Source organism: Neopelma chrysocephalum, unplaced genomic scaffold (assembly GCF_003984885.1).
Source record: "Neopelma chrysocephalum unplaced genomic scaffold, ASM398488v2 Primary Assembly neopelma1_22, whole genome shotgun sequence".
Taxonomy (NCBI): domain Eukaryota; kingdom Metazoa; phylum Chordata; class Aves; order Passeriformes; family Pipridae; genus Neopelma; species Neopelma chrysocephalum.
In genome coordinates, this window is record NW_020897689.1 from 20,028,534 (window position 1) to 20,050,017 (window position 21,484).

At 35.4% G+C, this 21,484-nt stretch overlaps 1 protein-coding gene across 4 annotated transcripts in view; it reads right to left on the minus strand.

The window, feature by feature from the left end:
* The window catches only part of ASXL3 (ASXL transcriptional regulator 3), a 129,287-nt gene that overhangs the window by 55,636 nt on the left and 52,167 nt on the right, over positions 1-21,484 (minus strand). For 2 of the 4 annotated variants that reach the window (XM_027674466.1, XM_027674474.1), the window contains exons 4-6: positions 16,459-16,567; positions 14,998-15,109; positions 5,409-5,530 (exon numbers count right to left, since the gene is read on the minus strand). In XM_027674466.1, the coding sequence (XP_027530267.1) occupies positions 5,409-5,530; positions 14,998-15,109; positions 16,459-16,567 (343 nt within the window). Of the gene's footprint in view, positions 1-356; positions 567-5,408; positions 5,531-7,995; positions 8,073-14,997; positions 15,110-16,458; positions 16,568-21,484 lie in introns of those variants that run through there. The other 2 variants (XM_027674495.1, XM_027674484.1) reach the window with 2 other exon arrangements.

Here is a 21,484-nt window from a genome sequence, read left to right on the forward strand (position 1 = left end):
AGCTGCTTTAAAATTCCTTAGTTATTTCTCAGACTAAGAAACTCTGTGAAATACATTTATTAAAACAGAAAATGTGCAGGAACACTGTAAAAAGCATGCTATGCAAACAACCCCATAGGAGAAACAAACAAGCAGAGTGCCCCAGCAACTGGGAGCTAGTTATTAAAAAGCAGTACAAAGAGAATGCAGGGATTGTGTGGATTCCTGTCCCTTTCTTTCCATCACAGGTAAGGGATGAGGACCAAGGGGATGACCCAGAAGAGAGTCTCATAAATATTGTCTTGCGTCTTACCAAAGCACTGTGTTGAGCAGCTGGTACATGCTGCCCATGCATATGGACCTTTAGAGGGACATACCGTGCAGCCAGCCTTCGGGCAATGCATGTACTCCCTGAACAGCTTCGGCTGGAACTCTTGCTCTTCCAGCTTCTTCTCCCCATTATGCGGTCTCCCTGCCATAGCTTCTCTGTTCTCTTCCCTAGGTTTGTCTTGGTAATCAGAAAATCAGTTTAGTTTATCATCTTCAAACTTCCATTTTTCTGAACGCATTTTGTAAATTCCACTGTCCCTTCCCATGTCTCTCTAGAAGTCAAAAAGCAACATGTTTTCCTTCTTTTCCATTTGTTGACACGAAAACTTGTCAAGAATCATCACTTATGTTGCCAGACATCTGATGAAATGCTTCAGCTAGGGAGCCAGAATTCTCCAACTGTGGCATTGGTAAATTTGTAGCATCTGAAATGAAACACAGGAAGATGGTTAACAGAGACACTGAGGAACTGCAGCAAACTTTCTATAACGAGGAATTTGGTACAAAAAATACCTCTCAGTTCAGTGGATTTTCAGAGCCTTTCAGGAAGACACCCTGCACTTAATTCTAAGTGATAAGAACAAAAATCATAATGATGCTCTCTGTCACCTTTGCTTCTTTGGGGCAAGGAAGGGAAAGGAGGTCAGGCAAATCTATCAGGCTTACGTCAGAGCACGTGAGTGAGTAGTTGCTCAAATGAGTCAAAGGAGAGACACCACAGACAGACTCATACAGGATTACTTCCTATGGACAGCAAAATGCTTTGAGATAGCCTGCATCTGGCTGTAGTCAAGGAAAGAAGTTCTAACAGAATGAGTGTGGAAGGAGCAAGACTGGTGAGTTTGCTCTTGTTCTTCTCTCAAAGCAAGATAAGCAGTGTGAGTTGAAGACAGGAAAGCAAATTCACACCAGCATCATGGGAGATCAGGATTCTACCTTCAGTGCCAACCTAGGCACTTGGACACCTGTGTCCAAAAAAAAGAAACAAACAAAGAAATCTTGATAAATGACTTCTGTGAATTTGGGTAAATCAGGGCTAAATTACAGTGTTAACCATTCTGCTCTGAAATTTAATCTCCTGTAGACTGTAGGTTGGTTTCTAATAATTATGACACTTGCAGTAGAAAAGTCAGCCTGAAATGTTATTTGGAGCTGTACAGGTCTATTGTCCTATAATTCTGAAGCAACACATGAGCTAAACTATAACTTCCCCATAGCTCTATTACTGCTTGGGGCCTGACAGCATCCACTGGAAAAAAAAGGGGTGTGAAGTAGCCATTGTTACTATAAGAACAAATCATACGGATGGGTGCCTTCCTTCTCAATAAAAAACTGCATCTACCCACTTTATGAATCAAATAGTGGCACATATATGAACCCAGCCACCAAGCATGCAGACAAAGCCCAAAGTTAAGAAAAACAAAACAAACCATGGCAGTAACATACCTTGTGTTGATTCCCTTATTTCCTGAGCTTCTCTCCTCCCAAACCCACTTGGCTGCTGTCTCTGGAGTTTCTGTCTCTACAAAGAGATCTGGATGCCCAGCACAGTCTCAGACATGTCCTGGTCTGTATTCAGATCCTGAGTCTGAATGAAGTATCCTTCTCTTCTCCCAACAGAAAATTTATGGGTACCTTTCTTGGTGCTGATTCCAAAGTGCCAAAAGTGAGGCAGTATTTTCTTCCATGTCTGGGAGGTCTACTATCAACCCAGACACCATTATATCGTATCTTCTTTATCCTCTCTTGGTACTGACCCAGGAAACAACTGGTACACTGACGGACAAGGTGCTCTTACATTTGGCTATCAGAGTCCAAAAGACACTAATACCACCTCAATGTCCTGGATATTCACACATTCTCAGTGTTACCTATGTGAGGCCAGTTTGCAGGTATGATCGTTTCTTCTGAGAAATGTTCCAAGAACATCTTGATAGATATAGACAAATCTGTATATAGTGAAGACTTCCAAAAAAAGTATCACCTCAAGTCAATGGAACAGAAATTGGACCAGAGAGGAGCATGTAGATACTATGCCATGCCTTGATGTCCGTACTTGAGTTAGCCTTGTCCAGAGCAAGCATAATTCACACAGTAGTGTGACCCACATGTACCACTGCTAGCAGATGCAGGTGTAGTTCAGTACTTTCCCAGGAAGAGGTCCTTACATGGGTCTGCATGCCAAAACTCTCGAGTGTGAAAATGAGGTAAATCAGTATGGAACTGATCAGTACTGATAGGAAATCAGCATGTGACAGCGTGCCATAAGCCTTCTTTTCAAAGGTATTAGATCAGCAACAGCTGGGCACACATACCCAAGCTCTCCCATTAGCAAAAGGGAAACAGAAATATGTAAAATCTGCCATCAGAAAGCCAAGCATAAAAGGCAGCTCCACACCATAGGCTCTTTTGTCTAAACTTCATGAATGGGAACTATGTTTTGGACATTACACCCAGAGTAAAGTGTAAGCATTATACAAAAGCAAAACCAAAACTCCCTCAGAAAGGAAAAAGAAGCATGAAACACACTCAGCAGTAAAACACTCAAAATCTCTCTCCCAACAAGGACACCATGGAAGGTGGTGAAGCTAGAAAGCTTCTATACCAAAATGGCAGCCCAGCCTTTGAAAGGTGAGGAGACAAGGTCTGATCTGTGACACAGACAGTCACAGATGAAAGTCCACTGCAACTGCAAACTTCCTTACCCCCTGCAAAGTACCCCAAATCCACTGCTATTTGAGAGAAATCAAGACCAAGAGGCAGGGCTCAGAAAATGCCCTTTCCTCCAAGCTCCTCGCATAGCTCAAGAAATGCAGTGTTGTGACTAATTTGATTCATGAGAACAATCTAAAATGAAGGCTGTTTCAAGGTAACATGAGATTGCTCTGTATAATCTAAACCCAGGAATATGTCTCTAGAATCCACTAAAAATCAAATCATACGTAAATCCAGCATATAATAATTTAAAGAGAATTATATATGAGTAGAGTGGTTAATAAATAGATAAACGGTGGAGAAAATCTTCTAATTCCAGCTCAGATCTTCAAGCAGAACTTCCCTCTCACTTTAATTTTAATGGTTACAAAAGAAACACACACAAGACCAAGGTAATGTTAAGAACTCATTGGTTTTAAATAAATTGAGTAGGAAACTGAAAACTATCTTGTAGGTTTTCATTCTGTGAAGATTGTTTAGTAATAGATAAAAAGCAATAGCTAAGGAAGACCCCATCACAATATATACATACAGTATATATACATTTATATAGCACTTGCTGAGAGTATGATGATACCTCATCCTCTGTACTTTAGCATGGAACCAGTAAGTTTGTATCAGTTGAAAGAGTTTTGCATACAAATGTCAAAAAGCTGTTTCAGTATTCAAAGGTACTACACGTTCTTTGTACAAATTTTAGCTACTGTGTATCCATAAAAGCAATAAAAAGACTAGAAAGTGAAAGAATAAATTTCCAACAGCAATTTTATAAAGGAAATCACTGTTAAAGTTTATTCACCTCCGCTACAATGACAAATCAAATCTGTAGTGTATATACGGCAGTAGCCAACACTTGAAACTTTAGAGAACAAAGCAAAAATCCACTATTCAATCACAAAAATGTCCATTTGTCTAATATTGTACAGAGAAAACATTTTGCTGATAGCTGTAATGCTACTTTCATACTCTGAAGTACAGGATCTAATTACCATCAACCTAATTAAAACTAATTTTTTTTTATCGATTACTTAACTTTCTGATGTTGCTCTAACCTCAGCCTTAGGGAATGTTTTCAAAGATTCACATCAGTGTTATGACTTTTTATATTAATTAAGCTATTCTGACTAATTTGCCCTTTTAAAGATTATTCTCAATGCTATATATCTGCTAAGTGACAAATGGTAGAGTTTAAATGATTACAGAGGTTCAAACATTTCTGACTTTGCTCTTTTTGTCTTCTCCTTTCTCCTTTGCCCTTCCCTTTGCTTGCTACCTTCACCTTAGGGAATTTCACATATCACAAAAGACCTGTATAGAAGAGTTTCCAAGAAGCTTGTCTTTTTCATAACTATTCTCATGGTTAGCGAGCTGCTTTGTGCCCATTGTTCAATTTTCCTGACCAAACACAAGTAAGACCACAATTTAATAATCCTTTCCAGTCCTCAAAGCCTCTAAGTACAATACAACCTTCTGTGAATGATAAAGGTCTATTAATTTTACTGGATTTAAACTCAGTCTGCATGAAAAACTACAGTGTTTAGAGGATATGTGCACAGGCTTTGCTTAACTTAAGTCTAAATCAAGAATTTGGCAATAAACTACCGCATGAAATACTAGATCTCCACTAACCATAACTAAGAGAGCAGTTATGAGAAAAATTAAAACATCATCATTTCATTATACTAACACTTTAGAAAAGTTGCAGCCCAGAATTGAGAAGACGTAATGATAATTTTTTTTTTTTTTTAATACCTAGTTTTTAGTTTTTCTTTTTCATTTGCCTGGCTGTAAGCTTAACTAATTTAGCACTGTTCAAAAATAATTTTCACACTGTTATGCTTTCAGTTAATAGCTGACTTTGAATAATCAGCTACTTTTACAAGCTTTACTACTTATTATGGAACATAAATTATCCAAATCATAAGGGTTTTTTTAAAAAAACTACCCCAGTTTTATACTCTGTAGTGTCAAATACAGTATGAAAGAAAAATTACTTAACAGACCATAAAGAAAAACCGAACAGCAAGTATACCTAGATTCTTACCTATCAGCAGCACTTCTCTCAAAATATTTTTTTAATTTAGTTTAAGCCTCACATAAAATTTCCAACATAAATGCTTACACAGAAAAAGTAGGGATGTGATAATATAAACAATTCTGATTACCCGAAAAGCACTTGAAAAACCATCAAACTCACAACAAATAAGACTGCCCCATCGGTTAAAAAAAAAAAAAAACAGAGAAAAAACTCCCAGCATTACACCACTAAACAAAGCACTAAAAATCCTCAGAAGATCCTTTAAATTCTGCTGAGAACCTATGCATATAGGAATGACACACATGCTAGAAGGAAGCCAATTGATTATTAGTCAATACAAGCTTACCTGTTTAAGTGCTTTCTTTGTGTGCTGCTGGAAGGAAGATACTAGCTTGCTTTGCACCGGTGCATTAGTAAGGCTTGAATCACGATTGGAAGACATTTCTTCAGATGTCTGCTTTGGGCAAACTTTATAAAAAGAAACAAAAAATCAGAATACTGTTATGGGGGTTATCTTCTCTATGTCTTGGAGAGCCCCGAGGACAGGAAAAAACCCCAAACAGGCAAATGCTTGGAAAACAAAAAGCTCAGTGTAAAATATTCAGCTAATCTTGAGGTCCAGATCAGCTGAAAATCCACCCATACTCTAAGCAAAATGCAATGCTTCACAAATATTTGTACCTCATCATACCCTTTCTATGCAGTTCAGGAGGCCTTGCATATTTTGCCTTTCAGGTCCTGAAAGGTAACTGAAATAGTTTAACCATGGATTTCACATAGAAGCTGGACAAAAATTACCTTCCTCACCAACACATTTTTAACAGATTGTAAGGTGTCTAAATATGCATTTATACAAGAGACACTGATGATCTTTGGTTCTAGAAATATTTATACATATATAATTTCATACCAGTTTGTAATGTCATCTTAGGAGACAGACTCATCTGTTTTATACGTACTTCTTGGTAAAGCTAAGAACACACACTTTCCTGTTTAACGGGTAGACTGGAATCTCCTGCAAAGAGGAATTCTGGTCTCTCAGGTAATACGTGCTGTTATACTTGTCAGCCTTCTAAATAACACATGCTTTAATGGACAAATACTACAGCACTTGCATTGAACAGCCTCTTGAATAAATGTTGTGTGAGACACAGAAAAAAGTCTCCTGGTTAAAAATTAATGGAAATGTAATTAATTTTTTTTTAAACAGTTTTTTTTAAACAGATATGAAAGCTGTAAAAATAGCTGGAGGATCCTATTAGTAGTCAGCAAGCTCAACTAAAGAGCTGTAGAAACCTTCACACTCTTAATGCCTTGCATTATTACTACTCTTGCTCTCACTAGTGTCCTAAGATTGCCCAGCTAAACCAGCATTATCAGGGATCCAGAAATGAAGTAGTTTTTTTCCATTCTCCTGTGCTGACTCAGTTCAAGTCTGCCTTCCAGCATTGCTCAAAGCTGGTTTGTGTGTTGACATACCTTCTTTATAATGCTTTGCAGCAGTAAATGGTTTTCCAAGATTCACCATATTTTGCACACCACCAGAATAGTTTGAAGACACTCAAAGCAGCTGTACAGACACGTGCCAAAAATAATATAGCCTGATGGCTTTTTGCCTGTTTTCTCCTTCCATCCTACAGTGGGATGAGCAGACACCTGAAGCAGCCTTCTAACTCCCTTGCCTTTACCAATGTTTCACAGAAGAAACATTGTTATTTTTTTCTTTGTGTTTGCAAGAAAAAAGATAAAGACAATTTAGTTATCAATAATTAATGGCCATCATAAGATGCACGTGATAAACTTTTTTTTCACACTGAAAGAAAAATAATTAATACTTCGGTAACAGAGAATACACTCTATGGCACCGGTGTTATAATTGTAATATTAGATTAAAAATTTTCATTAGCGGATAAGAAAAATGTTGTTTTGTCATAAGATTTACAACTGATATTTGTCATTTTTTCCCTTATACTTGAAGGATTTATCAAAATATACAAAGAAACTGCAACACAAAACAGTTTCTGAGTTACAGTATCACCTGGTTTGGATCAATCTTTTCCACATGATGAGCAAAGCTTACTATCAAAAAAGACAACTTAAAGGAGCAGCAAAGTGTCAGCAGAAAACAAACAATAGCTGGTTTATATAATCTACATCACTGTAATTGCTAAGCTCCTGAGACAAAGAACACCTACACCAAAATAAAAACTTGACATTTCAAATTACACAGCTTCTGTCTTCTCTTTCAAAGAGAATTTTTTTTACTGTTTTCTGGCAAAGTCTGAGAGCCAGAGAACTGAAGAAAAATCCCCATAAATAGTGTGAGCACACAAACCCGAGTTAAGGAGAGGAGAACAGAAAAAACTTAAAAAATGCTTAAAGAATGGAAACTGATATACACTTAACTGCTCCTCCCAAAAGAGGATAGATACTACATGACCTGTCACAAAAATCCTATTCCTGTTCTCCAGGATGACTGCAACTCCTATTACTGTCTTGTTCAAATGGGAAATTCTGATTTTCATTACGGTGATGTAGGATGTTACCCAAGAGTCTCCCCTATTTATTCTGGTGGTAAAGTTCATCCTGAAGAGGTTTGACAACACTAACTGATGATGCTCAACACTACAACCATTAATGTCAAAGTCATCATACAGCAGGAATAAAAATAAACATAGCTCTATAATAATTTTGTGCTTTCACTTATTTCTCCTCTAACAAATAAACCCTGAAGTTGTGACATGATTTATTAGAGGCTATACATTTTATTTCTATTGTTACTTCAATTTTGCATAAAAATATTACCAGTGTATTGGTTTATTTTGCTTCTGTTTGTTTAAAGCTTTGACAAAAAAGTTAAACGAAGGAACAGAACAGGAAGTGTTCCAATGAGTGAAGCAACTGGCACTGAAACTCACTGAAAAAATTAATACCTTTCCATCACTGTATTCTCTTCTTCAGGTACAGAAGGAATACCTCATTTCAGGCTGGTTCTATAGGGCAACCCAAACCTAGTTTCTTCAGAGCTTTAAAAAAAAAAACCCAACAAAAAACCCCACAAACTTCTTCCTGTAGTCAATGATTAAAGAAATAGATATATGAGGTTGAAATCTGCTGCTTAAAAAATTTAAAATGACACTGTGAGTAGAAAAAGTCAACCTCATTTATTTACAAAAAATGATACTTCCTTTCTAAAATCTATTTTGTACATTATATTTTTTCTTCATATATCTAGTAGCTTTAAATAGTAAGTAGCTATTTTAAATATTATTTTCTATGTTTTAATTAAATTTCCAATTTAAAACCAGCTTGATACAAATAATGGCTATAAAACCTAATCATCTAGTAAATAAAAGAAGTCATTGCCTATTTTCCAAAAGTAGAAGACACGAACATTAAAAATCTAAATACATTGTGTTAATTTATACAATTGCTTAATAACATACAGTCTATAACTTTATTAGCAAAAAAAACCCACCAAAATTGACATACAGGCTTTATTTAGAGGATAATCACGATATTTTTTATGACTTTTCTGTAGGAAATGAAACAGAAATATGAGACAATAAATAAATTTAATCTTTTAAAAAAATGTTTTGCTACTTAGTAATTTAAATCAATCTGCGTCAAAACCTCACTGTACTAAAATTCTTTTGACCACAGAAAATTGTATTTATTTATTAATTAATTTCTATGGATGAAGTCCAACTGCTTTTCTCTGAATGGGTCAAACATAAAGAAAGGGAAATATATGACAGCAAAACATGTAAGTGCTTGACATGAACATTGATGATCGTAGTGAAGAAAACAATGCCTTAAGAACAGAGCAGGCATTTCTCATATGGAGACCAAAGAACACAGTAAAAGAAAAACAAATTCAAGAAGAGACAGTGTTCTTTGTACATATATACAAATTTGGAAAGCTGCAACTAGTTTGTCCATAAGCAGTGAAGACCCATGAATATTATCAGATCCTTGTTCACTTGAAAAGTTAGATCAGAAAAGAATGCTAAAAATAAACTGGATACTAGGGAGGAAAAAAAACCCTGGAAGAATATGACAGATAAAGGGAAAATATTTGGGTAGCAAATAAAGAGGATTCACCATTATTGCCACAGTAGAAAAAGGAAATGAGCAGTTTTAAGCCTACAGGAGGCATTTCTATTTAGTGGAGAATAATTAGGCTCCATTCTTTAAATCGGCTTCCTCAAGGGCCAGGACCAAATGAAGGAATAAAGCAAAAAGCAACTATTAAGTCATAAACTGCTAGGTTATGAGCTGGAAGAGCAGCTGGGTTTCTGAAGATAAGACCTCCTTAGTGAGTGTTCAGAGGCTGTTAACATGAATGATAGAATTAGAATTACTTAGAAAAAAGAGCATGTTAAAAATGTTTTCACCAAACTCCATTTAAAATAACTTCCTCTCTTCCATTATTCCAAGACTAGTTTTCTTAATTATTATGAAAGGCTATCATTTATAAAAATCAGCAATGTTGTCTTTGAATTTCAAATTTTATAGGCTATCTCTGTAATGTTTTATTACCTTTTACCTTCTCTGCCCAAGAAATGACACCTACGTAAAACAAATTAGAAGACACGTTTCTTCAAAGAAACAATTTTTAGAGGTAATTGGCCACTGAAAGTTATTCGGAATAACTGTAAACAGATTTATATAACTAGATGGACAGAGAAATTCCTGTCCAGTAAGGGGCTTATTTTCCTAAAATCAATAGCACAATTAATTCTGATTTCAGTCAGACTATACTGATTTAAAAGCAAACCAGCAAAATCAACAGCAGTTCACTTCCTTCTTTGTTAAACAAACCACAGCAGATGAGAAGGATTGTTTACTAACGGCCCCATTACAAAACACAAATTAATATTGTTAACATACGCTGAAGACTAGAGTCTACCTCAAGCATAAAATGTATGCACATGCTCAGGAGATATGAAACTTCACAGAGAACTCCCTTAGGAAAACATACGCATAAAACCTCTCTGTAAAATACCCATAAAATTCAATATTTTCTTTGTGTGACACAGATCTATACTTGTATTGACATAAATGGTTACACTTTGCCAACACAGATGTATCGAGTAATTCACCTCCATCACTCTTTGATCTCTAGAGCCCAACTTGCCAAATCTGAACAATTCAGAACTCAGCTGTTGCCATCAGCTCTTGAAAATGAAAACCAGTTTGGGAGTTAGTTAATTGTACAAGTTCGCCAAAACAAGCAAAACCAGATGTATATATCAAGGGTACTACTGTGACTGCAATATTCTTTTTGAAAACTTGTACTGTGAATTGATTAATAGTATTGAATAGTATTTTTTGGAAAAAGGCACCAAATACCACATCAGCTTCATAGCTTGCACTGAATCCCACTATATTCACAGCATGTTTTTAAGCCCAAACATTTCACAAAGCATAGAAAACTGTGAATCCTTATTCCAAAGGAAGTCAGCATTTTCCGCTAAAAATATACAGCCTGTCATCACTAAGCCACCGATTTCTAAGGCCTCATTAATTACTGTACAGGAAAAAAAAGCAGATGAGAATGATCCTCAAGCTCCACAGTATCTTCTCTCATTCTTACAACTCCCCTCAAATGGCAATGAAACAAAAAGAAGTTAAACCCGATCCTGGGTACTGTATTTTTATTTTATAGTTACCTGCAGGGAGATGAAAAAAAACCACACCAAATAAAATCTAAAGCAAAGTGAAAAACTATCTCTTGCTGATGTGTCATCCAAAACTCTATATTCAAGTTGCTACTCCATTACTGCTCTTCTGCTTTTAGAAGATTGTATTCCATATCCAGATGTTGTCATGTGTCACAAACATTTTCAGTAGAATCATCCAATATTATTCCCAAGAAACAAGATGGTAAGGGTAACAGGTTTCCCTGAATTGCCAGAAATCGCACTCCTGGAAAGAAACTAAACATTTAGATGTAGACTCAGGTTTCAAACAGTGGTGAATATACATTCCCTGCTACAGAGTTATCCTAGGGTTTCCTAATCTGAAAAGCACAAGGTATGGAGCACAGTAGCTACAAGTAAAATGTCAGCATCAGCATGAATCTGATCCTCTGCTGTCCATCATTTTGTCAACTACCTCTAAGAAAACTGCCTAGAAAATTAATTCTGCCATTCCATGTTCACAGTTGAAGAACATACAGTTCTAGGAAGTGCTGAAAACCAAAGTGTTTCAAGAAAAGACATATGTGGCTCATATTTGGGCAAACACCAGAACCTGTGTTTGGGCTGGGGTGAGAAGTCAAGCTACCGTAGGAATTGCTATCTCCTCCACAGTTACATCATTGTGCATTCCATCGCCTGCATGAAGACAATTTCTAATCAACTGTGCTCTGTGGCTGATGGATTAGCCCTGGCTTCAGAAACCCTAGGGACAAATGCTTTTTGAGAACAGAACATCCTATTGATGGGCAAAAGGATATTATAGTCATCATTTTCTCAGGCAACAGTAATTGAGATTTTACTTCTTTTACCGACAGCATCTTTACATGCTACTGCTGTATTTGAGGGAAATGGAATTTTAAAGATATGAGACTGCTACAGAGCTTCTATTAGAAATCCCATTCCAAACAAAATCAACTGTATCGTAAAGAGTTTCTTTAACATATTCCTTTGGATAAGGTGGGGAAAGAAAAATTCTCCATAGCATTTGAAAAATCCTGAGGTGTGACCATTCCACTTGTCCATTTAGCAATACCGATGTGGAGTAACAGCTTTTGCCAAGTCATGTGTTTATAACTGTTAGGAATTTTCATATTATTATGCTAATAAAATTGTTCAGTAGCCTGCCTTTGTACTGGGAAAAATGTGCCTGCTGAGGATATGATTCTTCTGTGTTTGAGTGTCAGCTGGTACTTTTTATTCCGAAAGACCACCATCTAAAAGCCCACAAACAGACTGAGGCTGTCACAGTTTCATCCTCTGCTTCCAGTATTTTTTAAAAGAGGCATTTTTTAAACTTGCTAAACAATTTCTGATCACTCTGTCAGATTTGGGGCTTCAGGACTCTATCATAGTGGAAATGAGCAAATAAAAATGCAATCAATTGGGCAATTAAAAATTCAATCTCCAAGCAAAGCCCATCCTCATATGTATCACACATATTCTAAAATCAAAGTCAGAGAATTTCATAAAGTGGGTTTCGCACTGAATTAAATGTTACTTTTATGCAACAGAATAGTTTTCTGGAAAGAGAAAAAATGCCAGCTTTAGTGTGAAAAGTGTAATTGGTCTGTTAGATCAAATATTTTCCATAGAAATACCTTTCCTCAAATATTAACAAGTCATCATCTCATCTCATCTTTGATAAACTAATTAGACTGTCCATATTAAATTTCCCAGTACAGTGAAGGTATTTTTTCACTCAGGACTGCTTATATGTCTTTTCTAGATCCTTTCCTGTTTTCCTTAATTTCTTCTTACAGCTATAATGAATGCAATACACTAGTAATCATTTAACTAGTGTTATACCCAAAGGAAACACTGTGCCTATATTCTTTAATCAGTACTATCAGAGTTATAGTCTAAGAACTGCATTGGACTAATTACCAAAAGCATCTCATTTATGTTCAATTCATTTTCTGTTGTGATCCTTAAATGCTCTTCAGATACACTGATTTATTGAATATATATTTCTCCTGTGCAAATGTGACCTTTTTCTTCACTTTCAAGTCTAAAAAAACTCACGCTGTTCAACTGTAATAATTTACAAGGCAATCAAGAGAAGTCTTGAAATTATTATTTATTATCAATAAATTTCAGCAAGAAGGATTTTATAGTGTTCAGAAAGTACTGACAAAAAAATATTGAACAAAGAGTGGTCAAATCACACCCTCAAGAGCAAAAATGCCTAGTGTGGATGGCGATTTCTATGTCTTTGCTGATTAAATAATTTGTAATTTCAATCCATTAAAAACTGGCTGTATTTCTTGGGCATGTTCCTATTTTTAAACCAAGCCTCCTATACTGTAAATGAAATCAGTTACTGAATTCTATGTATATATAAATGATACCTTTAACAACAAAACTTTCAGTCTCAAGAAAAGCTATTATCAAACGTGTTTGACAAAACTATGTTCTGTATTAGCTGACTGATATGCTGTTTATAAAATATATGTGGCTTTTAATTTTCTATTGATCACATCCAGCACTGGCCTTTCTTTATGCAATATAGACTCACTATTGCCATCCCATTTACTCTTTTATAATACACCCACTGCATGACCAAAAAAAATTAAAATGTCTTGTTCTCAAAAAATTAAATATATCGCAGTTTTACAAGATTTGTTAAAGATTACATCAGGGGAAGTTCTCAGCTTTAAAACCAATCTAGGTGTAATTTAATGCTCTACTCCAAATATTCTAAAACATAAAATTTTAGCAGCTTGTCTTTTATGTCACAAGTGCTACAATTATTTTTATTATTGTAAACTATGAAATTAGTACACAGCCCCCTCCCAGTCAAAACCCATCAATTTTCTACTTCTGGAATTATGACATCCTATTTACATCCTAAATAATTGCCTGTTTTTTGCCACGATTTTTTATTTGTTTGTAACAAGTGACATCAACTTGTGCTTTGTATTTGTAACTGTATTTCCACAGTTTTTTACTGTTCTATTCTTCCTGCAATTTGAGAAACTGTACATCAACAACATCAACAAGTTTTCTGAGTATCAAACAGGAATTGTTAAAGAACTACAAGCATGTAAGTTCATTTACACATGCAGCATACACTACATAAGCATAAAATCACTGCACATGCAGAATTTGATAACTTATAGGTATAATAGATCAAAGAAAATGAAGACGCAGAAGACATTTAATAATTCTTGACTTTTTTGTTTTCCACAGGGCTTCAAAACTTCAGTACTAGATAGATCCACAACAACCTGTCTTGTACTCCTATCCCTGAACTCTTTGTGATTTCCAGTGGTGCTAGAGACCAATACTGAAACTGCAGTATCAGTCTTGTACAGGTGCAGCATGGAAGCTAAGTAAGTTGCACGAGATTAAAAAGGAAGTCTGTAGCAGAACAATATGAGCTGAGCCTTTTCATGTCCTAGTTGTAAACAGGGCACCCTCTCACCATACACCAAGTAAGCCAAAACAGTAGGCTGCAGTCCAGTAGTGGGACAGGTTGTGAGCAGGCAGCAGAAGAAAACTGATTAAGGAAAGGTTTCAGAGGTGCTGGGAAGTTTGATTTTTTTTTAATAAAGCATTCACTTTATAAACATTATATGAGTTTAGTTTTAATAAGAATAATATGCACTTCTGCTACTTGCAAGTAATTTTAGGTGACTAATATTTTCTTTATGACCAGTTATTAACTCTCAAAAAGAAAAAATATTTCTAAGGTTGCCATTTTCAAGTTCTTTCAATGCTTCAGTTTCTCATTATCCTAGAGAAAAAAAAAGCACAGCATTTGATACTTCAACATGTCTTTGTCAGGATGGCACACAGGAGAATCTCTGCCTGAAACAAAAAAAAATACAAACCTTTGTCCTCTGCCCAAAGTCCACTGAGGGACCAAGCCCACATGTCCACACTGAAATCAGTGAAATGTCTATCTGACAACTGCAAGTCTGAAACCCGGTAAAGACAATTTACTCTTTAGTTGTGGGTTCAAGAACAAAAAAATTCTAAGTCAAAAAATTACCTACTGAAAACACACCCAAAGCACTATTCTTTGTCTTTTAAAACCTTAAGTCAAATAAAGGCACTTAGTGTTCCTGATTTCTTTATAAGGCCAAAAAAGAGAGGGAGTCACTCAAAAATAGTTCCACTGAGTACAAAACATTACTTATACTGCTTGGAAATCACACCACAAAAATCCCAACAATACTTTTTCTTTTCCCAAAACATGCCTTCTAATACTGAAATTAAAACACCTACCACCATTTTCTTCTCCATTATTATTGTTTGTCTCAGCCATTTCAGTGCCATCTAACTCAGATTCACATCCTAAATCCAATGTTCCATCAGTAGGGCATGTTGATTCTTCTTTCTACAGTTAAATAGAAAAAGAAAACTAAAATTAACAACAAAAAAAAATCAATCATGATCCTGCTGCATCTCTGAAAATAGATTACTGCAGTGTACTCTCATGCTTACATTTCAAAAAGAAAAAAAAAAGAATAAAATAAAATATGCTTGTGAGTTACTTTAAAGAGAGACATAAAAACAGACCTTGATTAAAAAACTGCAAACCAAAAGCAAAAAAACTGTTTTGTGAAGTCATAACATGCAGTTTTAAAATGAAAAAAGTCAAATAAAATGCAAGATCTTCCACTTTTTCTTCTTTTTTTTTTAACAGAAACAGACTTCTTTGGCTGTTAAAAATCCTACTTTTCCAGCTGAGTGTCTACAACACTGCAGCAAAACATAAATCCTTTAATGTTTCTTTTCTGCCTTTGCCTGTTTCCTGAATTCAAATAGCTGAAGCAACCTGGAGCTCAAGCATGGGAGTGATTGTGAATACCTGGAATTGTGCCAAGAATCTCTCCCGATTTAAAGAAAAACAACAGCATTTGTTCTAGTGAATTAGGAAACAGAGCTCCTGAAACTATTAATTTAGTTTCAGGTACAGAATTTTTAGTTATCAGGAGCAGGTAAATCTATATACTTTTATATTTTTATACCCTTATACCAAATACATCTGTCATAAATTACAACAGATCCTTCCCCTCAGCCTAAAATTTTAGTTGATTACATTTAGACTGCCAAGCAGATAATCTCACTTGTTTCTCATCTCTGCCTCACATTCCTCCACTCCTGTTGTGAAACCCCTCTAAGTTTGATCATACACAACAAGAAAAAAATTCCACCCACAGAAAACATCATGCTCATAGCAAAAGAGATAAACAAAACCAAAAAGGAATAGAAATAGCATAAAGGCAAAATTCTATCACTATAATTATAGTCCTTCTCAAAAGCAACCATGCAACCCGTAAATTAAAAGCTGATTTATATTAGACTTGCAAATAATTTTTCACTATTCAAAAATCAAACATTAATACAATTACTTAATGAGAAAGTCAGTGATCCTCTTGAGCTCACAGCTCATAAAACAAAGGCCTTTCTGTGAACAACTCTGACACAGCAGCATTTTAGCTAAGCTGCATGTTTTTTATACCATGTGCCAAATTCAAGAACATGTATATGCTTTCTAGGATAAAACATTCAATGTTTACTTTCATTATAAATCCTTTTAAAAGACATCTGAAAGCAGTTAGAAGGACTATCAGGTCATTTCCTCTCCAAAGAATCTAATCTGTTTACCTTTATACGTATTGAGACATTCATAAAATGGATTAATAGCTATATGTACGTTCCATTTACAAAATTTAAACTTACTTTGAGAGCATAGAGTCCTGATTTCCCAGGGATTTTGAAGAATGTTCCATCACCTACACGTGTGTTAGTATGAAGCATTGCATTCAGGCAAGCTAATGGAGAGGTTCCACTGAAAAATAAAATTGTGCAGTCCAAGATTGAGTGCCTCTTGCAAAACTATTCCCTCAGTCTATTTTTTTTAAACTCATGCTTGCCTGTTTTTTTTTTTTTGCCCCCCCCCCCTTTTTTTTTAATTCTCTCAACCCTGAAAACATCTACATTACAATAACAGGCCAGTTTCAAACTTAATCATATGCATCTGTCCCCTAGGCTTGAGGCAAAAAGTCTGTGAATTATAATTATGCTTTTCTTCATACAGCAACCAGTTCCACATTCTGAGAGAACCAAAGTCCAAATATTTATGTGAAATTACTTCATAAATAACACCACGAAGCCTCATTTTTAAAATGTTACAGACAATGTGGCTGCTGCACATGAATGATCAAAACAGTACCAAGTTCAAGGGCAGCTGCATCCCATAGGATGAAAGGCAACAAAAGAATAATAAAGAGCCCAGAAAGAACACATTTAAAATTAAAAGTAATATATAGTAAAGCCACCTTATGACTTAACATGGTCAGCATGCATTATCATACATAAGTATGAACACATTTGTACCTTTTATGAAGCATTATCTTTTCTAATTAGAGTTGTTTCAGAGATTAAGAGATTAACCTACTCAAGGTAGTAATTGTAATACCACTGTGGAATGCATATTAAAGGACTATTTAAAAAAGAAATACAACACATTAAGAAAAAAGAAGTATTTGGACAGAGATGTCTTTGTAGTATATGCATGTTTACATCTCGGAAAAAGAAAGCACATGGTTCTAATCCTAGTTAGATGTATACTATTCTGAAAAGTTGATCTAAAAATGGTGGGCAAGGAGGTATTCATAAATTATTTTGTTTTAATTTAAAAATTAAAGTACAAGATTTATAGATGTACTATCACATCTTTGTCCCCATTTACTGGCTACTGTACATGGTGTACTCAGGGACTGAATCTGAAACTGTGCTTCTTCCCTGGGGTCCCTAGTCTGCACGCACGCTTATCTTTAGCCACGTAAATATATTCCACTTGGTTAAGTTTAACAATGCCTGTGCATTAAATTGTGTTGCTAAGTATTTCAGGATTAATTATATACTCAACTAGAAACCAGGAACAGGGCTTCAAAGTTCATCAGAAAGTACTCTTCTTTATTCTGCAGAATTATAATACAACATCTAATTTTTGTTGAAAATCGCATGATCAATCTGTTTTTATAAACAAAACCGGACTGAAATTTTTGTATTTCATATGGTGATGTTTTCTGTTGATTTTCATGGTTTCATTACAACAAAATTTATCCTTATTGTACATGTATTATTTTAATGGCAAGATCAACAGTGTGGTAATTGCTCTTCCGGTAAAAATTAAACTATAAAGTGTCCTCAGGCCAGGAAGTCCTGTCTGTTATAATTTATTTGCTAGAGGTCACCTAATGTATCACATTACTAACTCTAAAATTAAAAATTTCAGGTAAAAATGCTTCTTGTTGATAAACACAACAGATATGTAACAAGTATCTATTTTATGACTATCTTAAATATAATCACACAATATGAAAATTCTGGGAAGTTTTTTTTTTGTTGTTTGTTTCTTTTTTTTTCCCCTCTGCAAATACAATTAATACCACATCTGGTTTTGATATAATACTGTAACAAAATACAAACCTAACTATGTTAGAAATAAAAATGATACTGCTAGCAGTGGGACAGAAAACATTAAGAGAGTTCATTGAGTTTAATGATTATTTAAAACACTTTTGTAATATCTAGAATACTTCTCTTTACACATTTTCCTTACTGCAATGATGTTTGACAAGAAAAGACACAAAGCTTTTAATACAGCAGTTAGTTGCATAAACTCTTCCATATGTTAACATACATAATGTGAAGCAATTTCAACTCTCTCAATCTTGGATCTTTTTAGTGAAACATTATTACTGATCAAGACTTTCTCTGCACGATAGAAAGAACTTGCTGACTCTGCAGTGGAAGACAAACTCAGTATGTCAACGAGAAACAAAACTGCATGCACATGTATGCATGATTTGTATCCTTCTATTCTGATAGACACACTCTGGAATCCACACTTATTTTTAGATATCATTAACCAATTAAAATGATACAAGATGAATGAACCCGAAATAGAGGATTTGGCAACATCTCATGACCACTACTGTGCTCACAGCAGATATCTTAATCTTCAAAGTCTAGACAATTGGCAAGTCGACAACAGAAACTACTCTTTGACTTACAAAGAAACCCGTATTGACTACTGAGCCAAGATGTACTTTAACTACTGCAATGCTTGTTGCTTACAGATATCTGCAACTCCTAATGGCATGCAACCAAAGGGCCATACCTACCCTTCTTGAAAACTGCACTTGGGTATGTCTATAACGAGCACAAAACAAACCACACATAACACACTTAAGTGGAAATGAAATAATAATCTGGACATAGTGAGGTGGGATTGATTTATTTTGAGCTAGCAGATCAAACTGAAGTTCTATGTTGCCCTTTTTCACTGCTATGTTGACCCATGTTAACCAATGACTTTCCTATTCAACTGTAAGCACTGGTATCCTTGAAACACTGTATTAAAATTCCCAGATGTTACTCACAACTGATACTGGAAATGCTTGCAACACATGCTATCACAACACTCAGGACTGTGGTTCAAAAAGCCAGCAATCAAAGATCCCATGATGCAGACTGATGTCTGAATCATAGAGCACCTTCTGAGGGATCTGTACTACTTATCGCATGCTTTCTAAATTCTCCTACAGCCTGAGGACATGTTCCTTCTGCTCACAGCCCCTGGCAGGTATTAATAAAGCAGTCGAGGCCTGCCAAATATAAGGCTGAGTATCTCTGAATATCAAAAATGGCACAGCTTGACCTAAGTTCTTGAAACACTCCAAATCAGTTCAACTTTGATTCAGTCAAATGAAATTGGATACAATAATATTCTACTTTGCAACTTGATATCTGTGAATTTTAAGAGCCATAATATATTTCAAACCAATATGCTGCAAGTTTTATTGCCATAGTCTGCACACAAGAAATATGTTTACCATTTACAGCCTTCAGATGCAGAACTTTCATACTATTTATCATCTTTTGGGTGAGATTGCTTTAAACCACTGTGGTATTCTAAAAGTAATTCATACATGGGAGTTACCATCTGTAGCAGTATGTCTTTAAGATTGGTATTTTTCTGCTTGTCTGTTTATTTTATATGCATATACATCTATACACATTACAAGCAGCATACCCCCCCAAACATACACTTTCAAATAGGTTTAAAAAATGAAAAGTTACTTACTTTCTGTGAAGGTGAAGTGATGTTATGATGTTACAACAACCAGCAACGTAGGAAAGAGAAAAAAAATCAAAATACAACACTCATTAGCCTTCCAATATAAAAGTTACTAACATAATTCTATCATTTAAAAAACATCAGGCATTTCAACGTTCCATAAACTCCTTTCCCAAAATCACTATGAGTTAGTAGTATTCAGCACATCCTTTCAAAATTCCTGTTCATTATCAAAGCAAGCTTTTCACCCCAACTCCCCTAGTCAAAAATTTCTCCAACATTTAGTGATTCTGGGCTCCCTCTACTGGTCATGCAGCCAGTGTTACCTAAATCGAAATGCCAGACTACAGTTTCCACACACAAAACTCTGCAAAAACACGCAGGGGAAGTACACATCTCAGTTATTTCCTCCTCTGCCACTTTCCCCAAAATCCTACAAAAATCTGTAAAAACACCAGCAAAAACACTATTTATTTTAAAATTGTGAACTTCTCAAACACAAAGTTTCATCAGAAAAACCCTGAAAATGTCCATGGTTATACTCTTAATTTTAACAGTCTTTGCTAGACTGTTTGCCAAGAGACAAAAATTACAATCTTGGCAAAAAAATATTTTAAATATGGAAAATAAATTGACTAAAGCTAACTTGTCTAGGCAATATAGTGTGGCAGACCGTGAAAGTTCCCCAACATTATGCAGACAAAACACCTCAGGTCCTGCAACAAGGCAGCATTTCAACCGCTCAGCCCCACTATATGTGGTGTAACCTCTCCTTTCTGATATGTTCCCAAATCTATGACAACCACTGTAGGAGGACCACTGAGGTACCAACAACAAATTTGTTCCGTATTTATTTGCTTGAAATCATCTGCTCATTTCATACAGATACATAAACAGTCACAAGGGAGCAACAATTTTTCCTCACTGCTGGAAAAAAGTAAAACCAAAAGGCTTCAGAACTAATTTCTGATTTGAAGTCACAGAGAATAAAATATGTTTATAATGCACATAAGTTACACCAGTTTCAGAGTGACAACAGATAAAGAAAATAAAACATATGAGGGAAGGTTGTAGAAAACCCATTTGTGTGGTACAGTAAACAGAAAAGTAAAAGAAGGCATAAATTGTTATTTTCCAGAAACATGTAAAAGGCCACTGAAGTTAATTGAGATAAATGTTCTTCATGGCCACTGGGGAAAGAAAAAGAAAATTCATAGATAGTCTAAAAGTGTAAATGTAGCTGTTGATGTTTTAATCAACACCAGAACTGAGCAGGGGAGTTTGTAAAATGACCTTCCTGAGAAGCTCATACACACACCAGTCCTGGTTGGTACATAGATGGGAACCTGTCCCAGTGTTTGCATCAAATGATCTCTTGAGCGTGCATCCAGCACTGCAACCTATGACTCTTTATCTCTTCAATAAGTCAAAATTCTTATCAAGACTGAGCTAATAATATACCCTAAGTATACTTTTTCCAACATACACAGCACCTAGAAATGCTAGAAAATTGACTAGATGTCTATACGTGCATTGCTTGCTGAAGTGTTCCACTGAGCACTACATGAAGCACTAGATACACCAAGTGTGATGAAGCCATCTTTGGCTTCTTCTTAG